At 38.5% G+C, this 22,144-nt stretch overlaps 1 protein-coding gene across 30 annotated transcripts in view; it reads left to right on the forward strand.

Annotated features, from left to right (window-relative positions):
• Positions 1–22,144, forward strand: part of LOC124607201 (oocyte zinc finger protein XlCOF6.1-like) — a 69,962-nt gene that overhangs the window by 43,838 nt on the left and 3,980 nt on the right. For 7 of the 30 annotated variants that reach the window (XM_047139432.1, XM_047139434.1, XM_047139435.1 and 4 more), the window contains 2 exons: positions 5,970–6,066; positions 13,673–13,737. In XM_047139432.1, the coding sequence (XP_046995388.1) occupies positions 6,043–6,066; positions 13,673–13,737 (89 nt within the window). In that variant the 5' untranslated portion in view covers positions 5,970–6,042. Of the gene's footprint in view, positions 1–1,208; positions 1,266–5,969; positions 6,067–6,971; positions 7,030–11,381; positions 11,453–13,672; positions 13,738–22,144 lie in introns of those variants that run through there. The other 23 variants (XM_047139429.1, XM_047139440.1, XM_047139430.1 and 20 more) reach the window with 9 other exon arrangements.

Genomic DNA, 22,144 nt, shown 5'->3' on the forward strand with positions numbered 1-22,144 from the left:
CAATGTCATCGGCGAACCTCAAAGTTTTTATTTCTTCTCTATGGACTTTAATACCTACTCCGAATTTTTCTTTTGTTTCCTTTACTGCTTGCTCAGTATATAGATTGAATAACATCGGGGACAGGCTACAACCCTGTCTCACTCCCTTCCCAACCACTGCTTCCCTTTCATGCCCCTCAACTCTTATAACTGCCATCTGGTTTCTGTACAAATTGTAAATAGCCTTTCACTTCCTGTATTTTACCCCTGCCAACTTCAGAATTTGAAAGAGAGTATTCCAGTCAACATTGTCAAAAGCTTTCTCTAAGTCTACAAATGCTAGAAACGTAGGTTTGCGTTTCCTTAATCTTTCTTCCAAGATAAATCGTAAGGTCAGTATTGCCTCAAGTGTTCCAACATTTCTACGGAATCCAAACTGATCTTCCCTGAGGTCGGCTTCTACCAGTTTTTCCATTCGTCTGTAAAGAATTCGTGTTAGTATTTTGTAGCTGTGACTTATTAAACTGATAGTTCGGTAGTTTTCACATCTGTCAACACCTGCTTTCTTTGGGATTGGAATTACTATATTCTTCTTGACGTCTGAGGGTATTTCGCCTGTCATCATTGATTAATTAGTAACTTTAATTAATGTTAATATATTTGTTAAATAAGGTACAATTAATTAAATTATTCATAGTCTGTACCGAGCATGTGTTGATATGATGTATGTTCAAACATTTTTGTAGTTAACATGGAAAAGCCAATTCTGACTTTAAATTCAAATGTTTGATTCTAGTGCTGCAAGAAATTGTCTTTAAATGAGACTAACATTTGATTTGACACCATTATGTGATTCTTGCCAATTAATATTTACAAGGCACAAGTCTACAGACTACGTGCTGGATGCTGTGTTTACCAGAAAAATAAAATTTATTTTAACCTGTTCCCACCAGAATACCATTTTGTAATGTAGCAGACACGTAAAAAAAATTGTGTGTTAGTAACATTTCCCCCCCCCCCCCCCCCCCCCCCCCCCCCCTCCCCAGTACTATGCATGCCCTGTCGTACACCCTTTTTAATCGGAGCACTTCATTTGTTGTCTTCCATTATCATTCCCTCTTGGTTCTTGTACGTTTTGTGTATTACCTGTTTTTCGTAATAACTTGCCCATGTTGTTCTTAGATTTTTTAATGCATTGCACCATTTTCATTGCTGAACACTTTTTCTAGGTCAATGATTGCTGTGAGCATGTCTTGATTTTCTTCAATCTTGCTTCCAAGTCCAATGTGAGTACTGCTCTCTGATCCCTTCACCTTTTCTAAAGCCAAACTGATCATCATCTAACTGATCCTCAGTTTTCTTTCCATTCTTCTGTATATGACGCACCTAGTATCAAAACTGGCCAAGTCACAAAATTTACAAAAAATGAGTTAGTATTACTGATTTAAAGTAGAAGTACATTATTATAATGTGAAACAGGAATATGCATCAAAATCAGCTGTCTCTTCATGATGCAGAGCACTGAATTCATGTTCATGCAACAGAATGGGCCAAGACTATCAGGCACTGAATTCATAACTGGCCTTGTCAAGGAATGAGCAACAATCTTAATGTGTTAACATTTCTGTCTTGAATCTTGGGTTGCTAGTTTCTGCAACAATATGACCATATCAGTAGGCAAAAGAATTCCTTGTACGTTGCTCTTTGAAGCCTTAATATTTTATTTTTATGTTGGCAACACAAGTCTTTTGCACTGCCTTTTGTATACACAGGCTTTTTATTGTAATTGGCACATAGAAAATTCTATTTCCTGTGTGCTTGTATTTTGTCATTATTGTGTAATGTAATGTGTATATTATTCTGAATGGTGAACTGAAAAATAGTGTTCCACTCCATTTGCTACGTAATGAAAACATCAATAAATGAAACACCCAGATAAAATGCAAGAAAGCCGCTTGGGATTAGCCGAGTTGTCTAAGGCACTGCAATCATGGACTGTGCTGCTGGTCCCAGCGGAGGTTCGAGCCCTCCCTCGGGCATGGGTGTGTGTGTTTGTCCTTAGTATAATTTAGGTTAAGTAGTGTGTAATCATAGGGACTGATGACTTTAGCAGTTAAGTCCCATAAGATTTCACACACATTTTTTGAAATGCAAGAAAGAGAACGAGAAACACATCAAAGTGGAAATCGCAGCAACGAAAGCAAGAGTGGTCAGAATAAGGATTCCTGCATAAATATTTCGGCCTAACATGGGAAGATCTTCGGACATTGCAGTTTTATAAAATACTAATATTAACTGTTGAAACTGCTTGCACTGCTATAAGAGTTCCAACACAGTCTCCAAAGTCCGCGTCAGTTGTTTATGTGAAATGCCTGATATTGTAAAATAAAAGAAAGAAATTTCTGACTCACCACAACCGTAAAAATACCACCATCAGTGATTAAAGGTGGAAGTGATGGTCTTTACGCATGACATAAATGGAGTCATAACTACAAATGGAATGCCCCAGGGGATGTCCTTGATAGCCACATACTACAAGCTGTTTCTGCAGAGTATTCTGCACCCAAAAATTCGTCAAAGAAGGTCTGACATTCTTGCAGCTGGTGTCCTCATTTTGTGTAACAATGCAAGACCGCATATAGCTCTATCAGTGAGAGAAACAGTCGACGAATATGGATGGGAAATACTTCCCAACACACCATACTGTCCTGATATGAGCTCAACAGATTTGATTTGCTACCCAGATCGAAGCAGCAACTCCATGGAAAATGTTTTGATACAATTGATGAAGCTTACAGTTAGGTGACCCAGGTAATCAGGTAGCTCAACAATGAAGGTGCCCTATCCAGAATACAGAAGTTGCCAAAATGTTGGGAAGCCGCATAAGCAAGAATGAAGGCCTACGAAGATTTTTTGTAAAATAAATTATTTTCTTCAATTCTGTCTTACCATGAGCAGAACTTCAGAAGTGATCCTCATATTAAAGCATTAAGGATGTAACTATGGAAGAAAAACATTTGCGCCAATCATTGTTTTGTCTGTGGAGGCTTTTCATCCATGTTGAAAAACAAGCCTTCAGTGCTGTGGCTAGTTTTGATATTAGAGGTTTCATTATTGGATGCATGGGCTGTTAAGCTGATTGTGTGCTAATTTTTGCACTTACCTGTCCCTGCTATCTTCGGAATTTTGTGGATATTTTTCCAAAAGTTTGATGGTATGTTGCTGGTCTGATAGCTTTTACACACCAATTTGAATAGTAATTTGGTTGCCAGTTCCCCAGTGATTTTAGAAATTCTGATGGAATGACATCTGTTCCTTCTGCTTTATTTGTTCTCAAGTCTTCCAGAGCTGTTTTAAATTCTGATTCTAATGCTGGATCTCCATCTCTTCCCTGTCAACTTCTGTTTCTTCTTCTGTCAAGTATCAGACAAGTCCTCCCCCTCGTGGAGGCCTTCATTGCATTCTTTCCACCTATCTGCTCTCTCGTCTGCTTGTAATAGTGGTTCCCATTGCACTGTTAATGTTACCACCCTTGCTCTTAATTTCACCAAAAGTTATTCTGACTTTTCTGTTGCTGACTCAGGGCTCCGAACTATCATTTTCTTCCAATTTCTTCACACCTTTCCTGCAGCCATGTCGCCTTGGCTGCCCTGAATTTGCTATTTGTTGGGGCCATCCACAAAGTAACAGACATTTTGAAATAAAAAAATTAACACTATGGAAAAACCAAATTTTATTTTATACATTTAGAGGTATACTCTATAGCTATTTTTCTACATAATCGTCATTCAGGTTGAGGCACTTATCATACCATGGGATTTATACCGGCACACAGTTAGGTTTCAGTATATAAAGTGCTTTGTAGTGTGCCATGTCTTTATTTCGCACTAAGTTTTCTCCAACGCTTGTTTTGTATTGCTCGTCTTAACTTTTTCGATGTATGTTCAAGGGTATGAATGAGAATCACTCCTTTAGAGTCCCAAAACACAATAGCCATGATCTTTCTTGTTAGCAGTATTTGCGAACGCTTCCTTGGTTTCTTTGGTGAATTTGTGTGTCCCCATTCCATTGAGTGCCTTTTTTGTTTCACAGTTGACATGCTTCACCCAGGTCTTGCCCCACTATAATCAGTAACTTTGTTACCATTTTTCTCATAATGTTCAAGGAAGGTCAGTGGCCTTCCGTGATGATTTTGGGAACCCATCTGGCAGAAAATTTGTGCTAACAAGAATCTTCATCACAGTTTCATGCACCAACCTCTGTGAAAATTGAGGAGAATGCTGCAAAAGTTCTGTAATCATGAGAATACGATTTTCCTAAATGTTGTCCTTGATTTTCATCACCAATTCCTCAGTTACAAGGCTAGGCCTACCACTGCAGTCCTCATTGTAAACATTGGTATGGCCACTTTTAAAATCATTGCACCACTGGCTCACTTGGCTTTCACTTATTACTCCTTTTTCATACATCTCACAAATATCACAGTAGATTTCAATTGATTTGCGGTTTTTTGCCAACAAAAATGTAATTGAAGAACACACTTCACAAGTGGTGGAGATTGCTATTGCAGTGCACGTCACAGAAAGCAGAGTAGGCAAGACACAAATCACACACTACCACCATGGATGCGCAATAAGTGTAGGAACATTATGACAACAAATGGTGGCTGTAGCCCTATGTATCGCCACAATAGATAAACACGTCTGTTACTTTCTGGATAGCCCTCATATTTCATTCCGAAGGGATTTATGTTGCTGTATTCCTGTATCTCCCTGAACATTTTTGTATTTACTTTTTCTGCTGATCAGTTGGAAGTATTTCATCTGATACACAAGGTTTCTTCACAGCTACCTTCCAGGTACCTATGTTTGTCTGCCGAACATACCTGATTGCCTGTTTCAAAGATGTCCACTCTCCAACTGAACTGCCTACTCCGGTGTTCCTATTGCAGTTTCTATAGCCTTTGTGAACTTCAAACATGTCTTGTCATTCCTCAGTACTTCAGTATTCTACTTTCTCCTAAGTTGATTCTTTCAGACGATTCTCTTAAACTCATCATTATTAAATTGTGATCCGAGTCTGTATCTGCACCTTGGTACACATTACAATCCAATATCTGATTTTGGAATCTCTGTCTCATCATGATGTAATCCAGTGGGAACCTCACCTTGTCTTCTCCAAGTATACCACCACCTCTTGTGATTCTTGAACAGAGTATTTGGCTGTTACCATCTGAAATTTATTCCAGAGCTCAATTAGTCTTTCTTTTCTGTCATTCCTAGTTCCAAGCACGTATTCTCCTGTAATCTTTCCTTCTATTCCTTCTTAGTTTCAATTTACTTACTGAATTATCCATTCAGTATCCTCGTATACTTTATCTGTCTCTTCATCTGCTGCTTGCATCATTCACATTTATAACTGATCAATCATCATCGGCATTGGTTTGCTGGTGAATCTGGTGAGAACAGTCCTGATCACTGAACAGTTCGCAGTAGCCCAATCTTTGCTCTACCTTCCTATTCATAACAAATCCTGTCCCCTTATATCTTTTTCCTCTGCTGCTGTTATTATCCTATGTTTGTCTGACCAGAAATACTTGTGTTCTTTCCATTTCACATCAGTGCCTCCCACTACATGTATATTGAGCTGTAGCATTTCTGTTCTCAGATTTTCTAGCTTTCCTGTCACATTTAAACCTGTGACAGAACCATGCCCCAGTTCGTAAAAATATTACCCTTTCATTGATTATTCAGTCTTTTTCTCATGGTCACCTCCGCCTTGGCAGTCCCCTCTCGGAGATCTAAATGGGGGACTAGCCTGTAATCTTACCAATGGAGAGAGCGTTGTGACACTTTTTCGATTACAGGCCACATGTCCAGTGGATAAACATTATGTATCTTGAATACAGTGCTTTTCATTACCTTGTGCATCCTCATGCTGTTGATCATTCCTGATTCACACAACATTCAGCAAATGTTGCAATGTTGCAGGTTGTGAAACAGAGATGTATTTTGCAGAAACCATCACAAGAAATCATCATACCTGTGAAACATGATGGGATGAATGAACTGTCAAGTTCCCAGGAGTGTAAGTTTTACACTAAGTATGAACCAACTAGTGCATTGATTGCCAACGTTTTCTCCAGTGGATCTCTTTTGCTTAGTAAATTTACCATACCTTATCTGCTAATCACGTGCAAGACTGTTACAAAGGAGTGAAAGTAGATGGAATTAAGTTTGTGTGTGTGTGTGTGTGTGTGTGTGTGTGTGTGTGTGTGTGTGTGTTTGTGTGTGTGTGTGAGAGAGAGAGATAGTGGTGTTTTTTTGTAATGGCAGTAGAGATCGTTGTGGTGGGGGAGGGGTGTGTGGGGAGGTGGATATATGCAGAATAATTAGGGATCATTGAACACAGAACAGAGATTGGGAACCACTGCTTCAGTAAGTAATACTTTGTGGGCTTCAAAAATTTGTAACAAGTTGTGATACTCTTGTTATTTCATCCCTCAGTCCTGACCCAACACTTGCCGACTCTTTTGTTCATTTGGAAAGAAAGTTGAACATGGTGTATGAAGTGAACAAGAAACACCAGAAGAAAATACGTTGTAGCATTACTGAAGGCAAATATGTTCCTTTTCAGAAGTCTGTTGATTTCATGGGTAATTGGAGTTTTGAGAACATGCGTAGACAAGACTTTATTAAATGCTACTGGACAATCATTTTGTATTATTTTAAAATGCCATTGCAGACAGATAATTATAATCTAGAATGGCTCATGGAGTAAGAATGCAAAATGACGTTGCCCACAAAATCAAAAATAGATGTAAATATACCAAACTAATTACCTTCCAAAGTGACTAACACACGTATAATAAACTAGGTTATGTTTAAACTTTATGAATGTGAAATAAAGATTTTGAAAGACAAAGTACATATTATGTTATAAATAAAATCATCATTTAAGTTTGCTTCCATTGCCTACATTTCTTTTTGCAGATACCATAATTGAATACATTTGCACTGGTGAGTGTATTGGTGAGTTGGATTATGACAGGTATGTGAATTTCAGAATACGTGAAATTGAAAAATGAAATAGATAGCATTTAAAATGACCAAAATGTTCTATGAAGATGGAAAAAAATATTGTATGAGAGAGAAACTCATTTTATTTTAGATAATGTGAATGTTTTTCATATTCTTGAGAATGCTTAAATGCCCCAGAGCTCAACACAATTTCCTTACGTTGTTGTTGTTTTTGTTTCTCTGCCTAAATAACACACCATTTAAATGCTGAAACACAGAAAATTGTTCATTTTGGTAGTGAAATGATTGGAAGGATCTTGAGCTATTTCTATTGTTGACTATTACAGCTAATAGTTAATGTGATTGGCTAATTTGCCACAATGTAGTCCGTGCTTAACGGATGAAATTCAGTATCAACAAGTTATATTGTGAGCTCTCTGATTATCAGTAGTCGTAAACGAGTGTTGACGTGCCAGTGTCGTATCTCAGTGAGGAACTCGAAACTTTCAGCACAGGGTAGAAGCATGTACAGGAACGATCGCTCAGTTTTAAAAGAATAGTTGACCATGCATTAGGTAGATACATACCGAGTAGAACAGGTCATAGTGGGAGGGGACTTCTTAAGTAATATAACCCAGTACGTTGTCCTCAATGGTGAACGTTCATCGGAGGTGAGGGTATCATCTGGAGTGCCCCAGGGAAGTGTGGTAGGTCCGCTGTTGTTTTCTATCTACATAAATGATCTTTTGGATAGGGTGGATAGCAATGTGCGGCTGTTTGCTGATGATGCTGTGGTGTACGGGAAGGTGTCGTCGTTGAGTGACTGTAGGAGGATACAAGATGACTTGGACAGGATTTGTGATTGGTGTAAAGAATGGCAGCTAACTCTAAATATAGGTAAATGTAATTAATGCAGATGAATAGGAAAAAGAATCCTGTAATGTTTGAATACTCCATTAGTAGTGTAGCGCTTTACACAGTCACGTCGATTAAATATTTGGGCATAACATTGCAGAGCGATATGAAATGGGACAAGCATGTAATGACACTTGTGGGGAAGGCGGATAGTCGTCTTTGGTTCATTGGTAGAATTTTGGGAAGATGTGGTTCATCCGTGAAGGAGACCGCTTACAAAACACTAATATGACCTATTCTTGAGTACTGCTGGAGCGTTTGGGATCCCTATCAGGTCGAATTGAGGGAGGACATAGAAGCAATTCAGAGGCGGGCTGCTAGATTTGTTACTGGTAGGTTTGATCATCACGCGAGTGTTACGGAAATGCTTCAGGAACTCGGGTGGGAGTCTCTAGAGGAAAGGAGGCGTTCTTTTCGTGAATCGCTACTGAGGAAATTTAGAGAACCAGCATTTGAGGCTGACTGCAGTACAATTTTACTGCCCCGAACTTACATTTCGCGGAAAGACCACAAAGATAAGATAAGAGAGATTAGGGCTTGTACAGAGGCATATAGGCAGTCATTTTTCCCTCGTTCTGTTTGGGAGTGGAACAGGGAGAGATGATGCTAGTTGTGGTATGAGGTACCCTCTGCCACGCACCGTGTGGTGGATTGCGGAGTCTGTATGTAGATGTAGATGTAGGGGGACCCTCTGTGGTAGACAATCACTGCAAAGAAACTTCTAAAGAAACAGATTATTACGTAATAGGTAGGTCTATAGACAGAGAGATGGTGAATAAAATGTTTGGGTGTCAAGAGAACAGTGTGTGAGGTTTCAGTGACTAGCATAGCAGAATATTGTCAGATGATCTTTCGCAAAATCTAAGTAAATTATAGTTGTTAGTGGCACCAAACTAGTGTCCAGTCTGTAGCGAATGAGACAGGAACTGAAATTGAGGGTAGCAAAGCAAAAGCTGAAATGCTTAACCCTGTTTTCAAATGATCCTTTATAAAGGAAAACCCAGAAGAATTGCACTGGTGTAATCCTAATAGCACTGACAAAATGACTAAAATCAGTATTAATGTCAGTTGTGTTTAGAAACAATTGAAATATCTGAAATTGAAGAAAGCTCCAGAGCCTGATTGAATCCCTATCAGATTCTGTACTGAATTTGTGGCTGAGTTAGGCACTTGTCCAACTGTAATATCTCTTAGATCATAAATCCCTTGAACAAAAACCTGTGCACAATAATTGGAAGGAGGCACTGATCACACATGTCTACAGGAATGAAAGTAGAAGTGATTCACAAAACTACTGTTCAATATTGATTTGTTGTAGAATCTTAGAACATATTCTAAGGATATAATGAGATATTTCGAACAGAATGACTTCCTCCAATAAAACTTGCATGGATTCCGAAAACATAAATAATGTAAAACCCAACTCTCACTTTCTCACATGACATACCGAACGTCTTGTATCAAAGCAGTCAGGTAGATGCAGTACATCTTTGTTTCCAAAAAGCGTTTGACTTGGTACCACACCTATACTCATTGTCAAAAGTTTGACCACATGGTGTATAACGTGAAATTTGTGATTGAATTAAGGACTTTTTGGTAGGGAGGACACAGCGTGTTATCTTTGATGGGGAGTCATCATCAGACATAAAAGTAATTTCTGATGTGCCCCACAAGTGTGTTGGAAACCTTGCATTTCAAGTTGTATGTTGATGACCTAGTGGACAAGACTAATAGTAAAATTAGACTTTTTGCAGATGATGCAATTATCTACACTGAAATAATGTCTGAATGAAGCTGCCTAAATATTGAGTCAGTTCTTCATAAGATTTAAAAGTGGTGCAGAGATTGGTGACTTGTTTCAAATGTTCAGAAATGTAAAATTGCGCACTTCACAAAATGAAAAAAAAAAGTGGTATCCTATGACTGTAATATCAAGGAGCCACAGTTGAAATTGGCCAACCCATACAAATATGTGGGTGTAACATTTTGAATAGATATGAAATGGAATGATCACATAGGCTCAGTTGTGCATAGAGTATGTGGTAGACTTCAGTTTATAGGCAGAATAGTGGGGAAGTGCAATCAGTCTATAAAGGACATTGTTTACAAATTACTTGTGTGACCCATTCTAGAGTATTGCTTAAGTGTGCGGGACCCGTTCCAAACAGGACTAACATGGGACATTGAATGTATACAGAGAAGGCCAGCACGAATGGTCACAATTTTGTTTAACCCCCGGGAGAGTATCACATAGATACTGAAGAAACTTAACTGGCAGGCTCGTGAGTGTGGACATGAACTATCCCGACAAAATCTACTAACAAAGTTTCACAAACTGGCTGTAAATGATAGCTCTAGAAATATACGTCAACTTCCTACATATTGCTCACATAGGGATCGTGAAGATGACATTAGAATAATTATAGCACACACAGAGCCATTCACAATCAACCTTTTTTCTTGCACTCCATATGTGAATGAAACGGGAAGAAACGCTAATAAGTGCTTCAATGAAATGTATCCTCTGCTATGCACTTCACAGTGATTTGCAGGATATATATGTAGATGTTGAAAGTATGTCATATCTAAGTACATACTCAGATGTGACAGTTAATTCAATGGCTTCAAGTAGAGGGGGCAAGTTTCACACAGGGTTTTGATGGAGAAACCCTTGTTTTCGTCTTCGCAAGATGGTTGACTACCACACTGCATGCCCTTGGCCATTGCGTGTTCTCAGTTTAGGTAACACTATGTCCCTTTATTTTAACTTCGTTGGTTCATCTGCTATACTACGAGATACAATTGGCGCAGTGAGGTAGCAGGCAACGTGTGCTTAACTGTCAAGTGCAAAGTAATTTTAATCACATGTAGCTGCAGCAAAACATTTACAATCTGTTGCGTAAACTTCTCTGTCTAGGAAAAAGCTCTTTTATGATTTAAGTATACCGATAAAATTTCAGTTCAATCCTCAACGTCAAAGGGTCTCTGTTCCTACAGTTTGACGAGCACTTGGAAGTTCCATTTCTGTAATCGTTGCTCACATTTGTTATCGATAAAATTATTCTATAGTTGGCTGCTGGGCCGAAAGTGCTGATTACTACATATTGGCACCATTTTAAACACTTTGTGGTGACTGTTATTTGTTTCAAATTGCTGTCAACCAAAGTGATCTCACAGTTGCTTCACTATAGTTGCATGGTGAAGTGTCATTGATGTTACGATGTGTGTGAATGACTTTGATTAATAATAGTATTTGTACTTACATTTAAATGCTCTACAATATCAGACAGTATCACAAGATTTTGATAAACAATTTAAATACCAGTTTTCTTGTACTTATTGCATTGCATTGTATTAGAACAGACTTGAATTACTGTATAGTTCGCGAAGGATATGGTGCTCAATGCGCTGGGTGAGCCCCTTCGTTTGTTCAGAATGGGAGGCCGATAAGTGTTTTCCATGTTTCAGCTAGTCAGCGATGACAGAATTGAGGCGCACACCCTGCAGTCTTTCTCAAACAATTTTACAGGAACTATTTGGTAACAAAATTTCATTTTTGCTTTGCTTGTAGCTTTATATGTCAGGTTCTTGATGATGTGTCCATTTCGTTAATGGTCATAGTTACTGTGATATTTATGTGAAAGTAAGACACTGTGCGAAATTCAGAAAAGTGTGCAATGAAAAACAAAGGTTGCTATGATTTTGCATTTGGTGTGTATTACATAATATGTTATATGAAATATAGCTAACACGTTGAATTTTTCTTTAGACTTCGGTAGAGGTACCTATCTGTCACTAATCTCAAGAAAACTGATTCGATGTAGTACACTCTTTTGTGAGCGCGCCGCCCCCAGTGAAAAAGGCAGGGTGAAAGATCCACAACATTCCTCATATTTAATAAATGGTTTCAGATATCGAAATGAGATTTTGGCAAATGATAACTTACAAAGAGGGAGTATTTTACCATTTTGTTATTATATAAAACTTCTTTATCTACTGTGTTATTCCAATAAGACCAGATTTTTTTTTTTTGGTGAAAGAATGTAATTTTTAAGGGCCATTGATTGCTGCTGAAACAAGTCTGTGGGTCTTGGGACAACATATTTGAAGACATTATACGTTTTTTTGTATTAAGTATGTGCTTTTTAATAAGCCACTTATTTTGCTTTTCCTCAGTTCCTCACTTAATAACTCTTTCACAGTTGTCTGCACAACATGTTAGTGAGGTGAGGCAGTGTAAACGCAGCTGTGTTTTGGTAAAAGCAGCACATTTTGACATGGCAACCATAGAAATGCGTAGGTTTTACTCAAAATTTGCTTCTCATGGCGCCAGGTAAAAATAAATTGCTACATTTTTGGTGGAATTCTTTTAAGGTACTAAGGAAAGCAGAGGTGACAGTAGATCTTTTTGAATGATTACAATGCAACTGTGGGTGTGGAGGGCATGTTCTCTCTTCCTGGTTCCAAGATTGGACAGTCCTTGTGTGCAAAAACAGTCGTGTTACTGAAAGAGTGTCACCGTAATGACGATACTAGCAGACTAGAGCTTGGCAGAAAGGAGTACTTTTCTATGTACAAAGATGGTGAGAGTTAGTCATCAGTATATGTTTAAAAATAATTATTGTAAAAAACCTAAAATAGATGTACAAACTTTAAGTTATATATGCACAGCCTACCTTGAGCATATTTTATAATGGTGTATGTTAAAATACTTTTGCAGGTGACACGGGAATGCCAAATCTGAATTTACACAGAAGTGCATAATTTTTAATCATGTATTAAATTTGTTGATTTGATGATGTTATAGAGTTTTCTTTGCCATTTAAGATTATCATTACAACATTAGTAAGTCCCAAAGTGCTATAGACTACATGATGATTGCTGCGATTACCAGTAAAATACAATCTATTTTGATGTATTTGCACTACAATGATATCATGAAATTTGGCGTACACAATAACATTTTTTTCCAAAATAAAAGCTTCAGATTTCGAAATTTTTAAAAAAAATATGTTTGGGAAAAATTAGAATTTTAGGAGTGTAGTCAAATCTTACAAAAGAAATTGAAAAAAATCACAGGTCTGTAAGTTACGTAGTTTGAGATTTGATCATTATAAGGTTTCAAAACATGACAAAAATCACACACTTCAGGAAACAAATGAAAATTGCTAACTCAAAAATGAGAGGCCCAAAAAAATTTCAATTTGGGTTTTTTTCATGGAAACCACTAGTACTACCATTGTACAAATAAATTAACAAAATCTGAGACACAAAAACCAGGAGCTTTTGTTTTTTTCAAATTGGCTGACCTTAAAGAGTTTTTATTGCATTGTGTACGGCAATAAATATGCTGACACCATTGGTGTCTAACCTGCCTTTGTGACATATTTCAGTGTAAATTTAAAATTCTAGTTCTGTTCTTTTCCAGTTTTAACAACTTTTTTCGTAATTCTGTGTGGGCTTTATTCTGTTTAATAAGTGATACTAATTCTGCAACTTCACCATAGATTGTCATGTAGTTCAGCTATATCACATTAACATTTTTCTCTTTCCCATTGACGTGGATGTTATTGTGTTGTTGTTATTATCCTACACCCCCCCCACCAATATCTCTCTCTCTCTCTCTCTCTCTCTCTCTCTCTCTCTCTCTCTCCACACACACACACACACACACACACATATATATATATATATATATATATATATATATATATATATATATTGTTTTTCTAACTATAGTGTTTTCTTTTGTATTTCAGAAAGAAGAGCCACTGCCAGCAGAAAATGATGAATGTGACTACAGAAGTGAAGTGGAATCCCAGAGGTATTTTTTGTAATTTGTAGCTCTTGGATTGTAGGCTTAATATACCATGTTTCTGTCTTTGGTTTAGTTGTTTCTCATTTTCCCCATAGAGACTAATTTTTGATTATCGCCTTGTCAAAAATTCTCTTATTCACATTTTTATTTATTTATATCCACAGATCTGGGCCAGAAAATTTGTTTCAATTTAAGCTCCACAACATTCTTGAGTGTTATACATACGCATGTATTTACACATTGTGGTCCACATCACTGTGTATTGTAGGGGCTCACTGGCCAAGGGTGGAGCTGTGGTGGTCTGGTGGGACCCATTGACAAACTGGTGATTGAGAAGACACTTTATTGCTTTCATTGCAACATTTGTCTGTTATCAGTGTGGTGCAGACCTGCTACACTCCAATCTAGCAGACTGGCGATTGTCAACGGGCAGCTGGCTCCTGCCCCAGATGGATAGTTCTTGGGTCGTCATCTGGTAATTCAGACATCAGACCTGGGAAGCAAGCCAGCAGACGGCCAGTAGGCCAAGGCTGTGACATAAGCGGTGTGCTGTTTCTCCTTGCTGCATTGGCCCTGTGATGTTGGGAATTTGTTCCCAGGCAACTCAGGCATGGTTTATGTTGTCTGCAACGATGGGGGTGACTGCCACGTGTGGGACACGACCCACTGCCTCCTTGGAAGAGGCTGGCAGCAGTTGGTGTGGACAACAGGTCCACTGCATTGTGGCATCTAGTCTCCCAGGGTGGACTTGTGATAGAGGCTGCTGCTTCGTCCTGGTCTTCAACTCAAGGCTACATCTAGCGATGCCCAGTTTTGTCATCTAGCAGTCATGGCATTGGTGGCAGTACTTATGGGGTCCAATGCCCCTCTCAAAAATGCAGTTATTTAAAGTGCTCCATGGTACATTTAGTGCACTATTGCCTGACTCCTGGTCACATAGTTCTAGCCCCCTGGTATAATGACACAATTTTGCCTGTTCTGGCTATGCTGTGTGGTGCATGTTTTTCAGAGAATGGTCAACCTGTCTTGCAATCCGTTTGTGTACATGCATACGTATTATAAAAATGTGTTTTGATATCAGAGAAAGAACAACCTACCTGTCATAGTTCAGAAGATATGAAGTGAAACTTTGAGATGTGTGAAAAACTGTTGCATTGTGGATGACATGTAAGTTTACTACTACTTTGCTACTAACTGTGTGCAACACATCTCGCAGACAGTTTCAGCATATTCTGCTGAATGTTCCTACACACATATATCAGTGTGCAACACACATTTAAAGAGATACAATGTCATAAACACAGATGTGTAAAAAAATATGCTGCGTAATGGATGAAGTTTTAATACATTTATTCTTTACTGCGAAGGCACTCTTATAGTCATGTCAACTTAAGGAAATCATTGACAAATGGCAGTGCTTTCGACATCATTCAACTGCGAAGCACAAAAGTCTTTAGGCGAAAACAATCGCCATCTATAGAGCTATGAAGAAACGTGCCATAGAGACATTTACAGAATCATGTTTGTAGGCACATGAAGCAGCTGCGCCCAGTGTGTGGAAGCTTTACAGCATATTACACTACAAGCACAGTTCATTGTTTGTTTTCATTTCTAATAGAAAGTTGGAAAAATGGGTACCGAGGCAGTGTCGGGTTTGTTGACTAGTGTTGCTCTAACATACATATCACCACACTATGCTTACTAGTCTGTGCTACACAGCAGCTTCTTACAAATTTCAAGTAAAACTAGGTAGTGGCAATGCATTACCCCTCTCCATGGGAAAGACCTGGTCTCTTGGGTCTTGCTCAGGGCCGGTTCCCCGCTGTGGAGTTCTTCTACCATCGCATTACAAAACAAGTTACACACTCCCAAGATTATATTGTGCTAGCGATCTTAAGTACTGTAAATTTCTTACTCTACATTATACTTTAAGGGTGTTTTCTTGCAACTCCTTCAGCAGCTAATTACCTTTTCTGTCTGTGATGATCCACATGTTTGCTGATTACATGGCTTTCTCCATGTTTCCAATCTCCCTCAAGTCCACCAAATTCGTCTTTTACAATAATATATGGTATATAATCTCTATCTCACACTTGGGGGAGGGGCGGGGGGCATCCTGTCCACTGGGACATGGATTAAACACAGTTAGCTTTCCTGGATAGCTCTTTGTCTCAAGTACTTAAAAACTATGCAAATCAAAATCAGAGTCACTGTGGTGCTACGAATTGCACCACTGAATGTCATGGTTACCCTGTCGTGTACCATCCCAGTACTGTTCAACATGCTGCATTAGTTACACCACAGTGATCCGCTGCTCCTGGACGCTGTTAATTGATTCAGAGAATGAACTAGACTTGGTTCCCAGATATCATTTACAAAGATTAGGTTTTGTTTAGGAAACATCTCGAAGAGTTTGTCTTGCGAAGACTGCTGTGATTGTGCTACATTGAGGTGAGTAACTCCCATCATTATAGCTGGCAAATGAAAAGTTGTCACGTAATATCACTCATGGTTCCATTAACTGACAACCTATTGGCTCTTAGCCCCATGCATCTTGCTCCCATCAGCTTCCCTTGTTCATAACAACTTGCCATTACTATTATATCATAGAACACCGAGTATAACCAATGTAGATCTGTTCACCGAAAGTATAGCTTGAGAACTTCACCTTCTTTCAGGGTGAATGACCACCTTCCTTGCTCCTGAATAGTTGCATGGCACATGCTTTTCCTCCCGTCTCAATTTCATGCTTAGGACACATGGTGACCACCCTGCTTTGACGTTGCTGTAGCTTTTCCTTGGTCATTACCACATGCCGAGCCATGTTCTGCTGTTATTAACACACCACTCTCTTTTATCTGCACGAACTTCTTACTGTTTCTAACCTTACAGGATACGTGTGTATTGTGTAACACCCAAACAATGTTGGTTTGTCTTCGACCAGTAGTTTCGTCAACACATACAGCCGTGCGCTATCTGTTCTCACCTCCACAGATGCTCCATAATAATAGGAATGTGGGTTTTGATTATTAGGCTCTACTGTTAACTGTAGTTCCAGTGGTTGCTGTTTTTACACCTTTCTCAATCCCTTCAGATATTGTTTAGGTGACAATAGGACAGGGTTCAATTGCCCATGAAGTGCCTCATGATGCGATACTTTAAATTTGTGCTTGAAGTGCCTCTAAATCGTGGTTTACAGTACTAGCTGGTGCTCTGACATAATTAACTGCTGTAAACCCAAGTATCTCTCTTCCAATCTCCTTATTTTGTTTTGTAGTTCGTATGCATCAGATATGAAACTTAACGTCCACCTGCAGTCTGTGTGGAATGCTGCTCCACAACCACACTATTCCCATCAACCAGCTCTCATGGCTTCTTCTGTCCTATTTAGCTCGCTCACTCAGCTATCCCTAATATTGTGTTGAATACCCTTCCTCCAGCACCTACCCACCCACAATTTCTCCTCTGCAGTTCTTGTAACATCACCCCTACTGCTACTTGCATTTGTTCACTCAGTTGCGCATAAAAAGTGTGTAGCTTCATGTGTTCCTCTGACACCTTCCTAAATATTCGATTGCTGTTCGCTAACTGCTGTAAACCCAAGTATCTCTCTTCCAATCTCCTTATGTTGTTTTGTAGTTCGTATGCATCAGATATGAAACTTAACGTCCACCTGCAACTAGACTGTACCATATCTTGCTGCCTCGAAAACAAAACTCCTCTTTCCAGGTGATCTCACAGCACCCCTACTCTGCCACAGGCAAAGAGTTACAGCACTTCCAAGACTAGCATCCTTCTTCGGCTTTGCCGAATGGCAAACTTAAGGACAGGGTCATCTCCTCACCTCAGACGCATGCTGTCTCCAGTCTGCATCTCTTACGCAGTAACTGAAGATAATCTTTAGCCTAACACATACGATATTTACTCGAATCTAAGCCGCACTCGAATCTAAGCCACACCTGAAAAATGAGACTCGAAATCAAGGGAAAAAAATTTTCCCGAATCTAAGCCGCACTTGAAATTTGAGACTCGAAATTCAAGAGGAGAGAGAAGTTTTAGGCCGTACCTCCAAATCGAAACTAAGTTGGTCCATTTTAATACGAGACACAATTTAGGTCGAATGAATGACGATACAGCTACAGTAGTTTGGTTCGAGTCGTAAGCTTAGCAGTTAAGCTTTACCAGGTAGCCATTGCTATGCATCAGGCGCTCCGTCCGTATTTATACGGGTACCCTTCCTTTTTCACGTGCTTCGTCTGGTTTGAATTTTTTCTTTGATCTGATAAGTATCATTTTCTTTGTTATAGGTGTTTACGTCACTCTAAGCTGAAAATGCATTACTGTACTGTGTCATGCATTGTTTGTCGCATTCTGATAGTGCTTGTTTACGACCTGTCGCCGCTCGCGGCATGGCTTGCTTTTCTTTGCATAATAAACTTCGTATGATAGATGTTCTGAACGAGAGTTTAGTGAAAATTTTTCCCCGTTTGAAAATCTTTGCAGACGCCTCTTTAGTACATCACATTACATTCTGCACAGAAATTAGTCATCTTAGATTTAAAAATCTAGTCAATTGCCGTGCTTCATTTCTGACTATCACTATTAGCCATAAGAATGATACAAATATAAACATGACATGATATGTATATTCTTCCGCTTTTGCTGTTGTCTCACTCTAGTTTCGTAGTTTATTAGGCAGTCAGGATTTAAATGAGATAGCAGCAAACACGAGAGAATACTGCATGTGATTTCACAATTTATAAAAGTTCCTATTAGCAACCATCTCTTCTCACAGGTAGGAAAAAATTCAGAATGTAGAGTTGGCCATATTGACAAAAACCCCAAACAGTCTTGCCAGTTGGATTTTCATAGTACATTGAAATGCTGCTACATTTGAAGATGAACAATACGGAATTTGTATTTACTTCATTGGAATTTATTTACTGACGCAGAGGTTTTGGCGCCAGTATTTATCTTTGTGCCTGCAAAGCAAGCCTGTGTAGCGCTACATATATTCAACGGCAGAAGTTAGTTGTGGCGGCATCTACCAACATTTTTCAGAGCTTCCGCTTACTTTGCACTCCATTGTAAGCCGCAGGCAGTTTTTTGGATTACAAAAACAGGAAAAAAAGTGCAGCTTAGATTCGAGTAAATATGGTACATGTGACCCTACCCAACACTACTTTAACAACCTACACAAAATATGCAAAGAAACACAATGAAACATTACACACACATTGACTACCTTCTTACGCTTAATAAATATGATATTATATCGTAGTATTCTAAGTACCTCTTCCCTTAGCTTTTCTGGTATTACCACTCGTGGCCCCAGTCTTGACCTTGAAACTCCAATAATGGTTCTTCCATATGTGCTCTCTCTCTGTACCTCTGGAATGCTTAACCTGCTAACACATGCACTTTTAGCGGCAACCTGTGCCTGTTCATAGCTCGCACCTTCTCTGTAGCACTCGTCTTCTGGAACCTCTAACATTGCTACTATCATTACCTTCAACAATTTAAGGGGAGGATGTAACGGAAAATGTAAACATTTATCTAAAAAATCACTACAGCCTTATTTATTAATACACACATCTAAAATTTTGCATGTGTAAAGCAAAAGAGCTGTGTTTTAACGGAAAAATATAATAGAATGTGTGGGATTAATATTTTGCTAGAAATTTTAATTTTTAATTTTTTATTGTCTTTTTATAACAAGCCACAACTCAAATTCTAATCATGCAATCAATCTGAAAATTGTATTGTAGTGTCCTGAGAAGGTTAGAAGACCATTGTACTACAGTTATTAATTTATGGTACAAATTGTATCATTAACAGAGTTTTTAATTTTGCACATCCAAAATTAACTTTTTTTCTGCATACAATCATATAAAAATCAGAATGTAATTGCAGGATCTTGTATTTTTTAGTTCTTAGAAGACAGCAACACATTGTGAACATTTCCTGAAAATTTCATAGAATTAGCACATATACGTTTTGAGAAAAGACTTTTAAAAATGTAAAACAGAGAAAATGATGTTCAAAGATTTTCTTCTCATACTTTGACATTTAATAAGCTTACCTCAATTTTAAAATCCTCCATACTGATACTCCCCATCCTTCAGGTTTCTCTTCTCTCCTCTTCGAATCTGCCTGGCCTGTATTTGCAGGTAAGACACTGATCTGCTAACTTTCTTGACCCTGCTCTTGTCAATGGTGTAAAGTGCTTTTGTTGTAAACACACCAGGATTGATATCAACCCTCCTCAGCACTTCAATTCTGCCATTATTTCTGTTACTGTAACATAAAACTCCATCATAGACACCTATTTTGAGTACTTCGAGTCCACAGAATGTCCTTTTTTGAACATTTAATACAAATTAAATTATTGAAGTTTTCATTGCATTTTGTGTTTTTCTGTGAAGATACTTCCTCAGTAAATCAGAGTTTGCAAGAAACCTGAATGTGGGCACAATTGCATTCATAACAGGTTCTGGTAATGAGTTTTTATGTGAATACGTCTCATTTCTGTTGTTGAGCTTACACCAATCACCTTTCGGACACTGATTGTGCATTGGTGTTTGGTCAGTGGATAGTTTGTAGAAAAAAATTGCCCATACAGCATGCCTCATTGCCTCTAAATTATGTGTGTTTCTCCTGATAGCTCCCATAAAATAACTAAAGAGAAAAGCCTGCCTTTTCCTCCTAGTGGTTTTCCATCCTCAAGTACTTCCTCTCTTTCAGCAAGCGACGAAGCCTACCACCAAACCCCTTTTGAATGTGGCCAACACATTCTAACTTTTGTATTGTTGTATTGTATGGATTTTTATCTGTTACAGCTTTGAATGAAAATGAGTCCCCATCATCAAGGTATTTAGTATGTATAACACCATACTGGTCCTCAGTTATGGAGAACATCCTCACAACTGCAGCAACCTCCATTCCCCCCACTTGAGCCACTATAATTTTTAGAGCATGCTACTGCTTGCTTTTCTTGCCACAGTTTCTCACTTTCTTTATTGTTGGACAGTTTCCTTGTTGCACACTGGTGGCAGTATTTAGACATAATTTCTACATCTAAAACTTTACCTGAGTCAATACCAACAACAGATGCAACTCCATACAGGGATGTGTCACCCCTTTTAATCCAGGTCCCATCTACAGACACGCACAGGTCAGTAACATTTGTAGGAGATTCACTGTCATGAATATCTACCCCAGGATCTATTTCTTTTTGGTTTATTTCCACCAATTCCTCCACTGCTTTCTTCATAGAAACTTTGGCAGTATCGCATATAGCATCAGACATTTCTATATTTATCTTTTCAAACCACACAAGGTGGAGGGTTGTTCAGAAAACTAGACCATAAATTACTTCCTTCCCTGCCCTGTCCAAGGCATCTCAGAGCATATGCTAACCCAAAATTGCTTTTATAGGTACCAGTGTTAGTATTTTTGGAGGAGGAAAATGAAAATTCATAGCCACACAGATTACAAATTCATATAAAATCACCGCCTATTCCCACTCTTCTTTCTTAAACAAGCATCATGCAGTCCGTATTTTTACAGCCAACACATGAACATGAAAACTTTATAGCCAGGCAGAGAAGTCTGAATCCAGTGGAATCCATATCAACATAATTCACGCACCTGTACAATTCTACTGTCCAAAGTTTCGATGCTGAAGCTGATAGCTTATGTTCTTCATTTCTAGCTGCTTCCTCTTTTTTTTTGGTAAACTGATTTCCATGATATCTCTGTTTTCTAAACATAATTTTTGCACCACCCATTTTGCATAAATCTTGACTTCCACGTAAAGGTTTGCGAATTCAACTTTCCACCTACTAATACGTGTTAGTATTGTCAAAATGTAAATAAACCACTCACAAGAAAGTTTTCAGGCAAAGATATAAATATCAGCCAAAGATATTGAAAGAAAATAGCCTTCACATTGACAAACATTCCGCTGAAGCAAGTCGTTGCCCAAATCAGGTTACCTTCCATTCGGAAAGTGGGTGCACTCAATGACTGTTATGTGGCTTATAAATTATAGAGTGCAGCAATCAGTCATCCTTTTTTTAGATTTTATTACGCAAATCCAGATTTCGGCTAGTGGCTAGCCATTCTCAATGCACTATTTTCTATTGTCTATGCATGTAAGTCCCTGTTGTTTGGGCATCAGTCACATTTCTTTGAATGTGACTGACACCCGAACAACAGGGACTTACGTGCATAGAGAATAGAAAATAGTGCTAGCCACTAGTCGAAATCTGGATTTGCATAATAAAATCTAAAAAAAGGACGACTGATTGCTGGACTCTATAAGTTTCTCAAATGTTGTAAAAGGTGGGAGAGAGCCGCAAATGCAGAGTTAATCAGTTTAATAATTTAAAGGCATTTCTAAAGCCACTAT

The sequence above is a fragment of the Schistocerca americana genome, chromosome 3 (assembly GCF_021461395.2).
Source record: "Schistocerca americana isolate TAMUIC-IGC-003095 chromosome 3, iqSchAmer2.1, whole genome shotgun sequence".
NCBI classification, from domain to species: domain Eukaryota; kingdom Metazoa; phylum Arthropoda; class Insecta; order Orthoptera; family Acrididae; genus Schistocerca; species Schistocerca americana.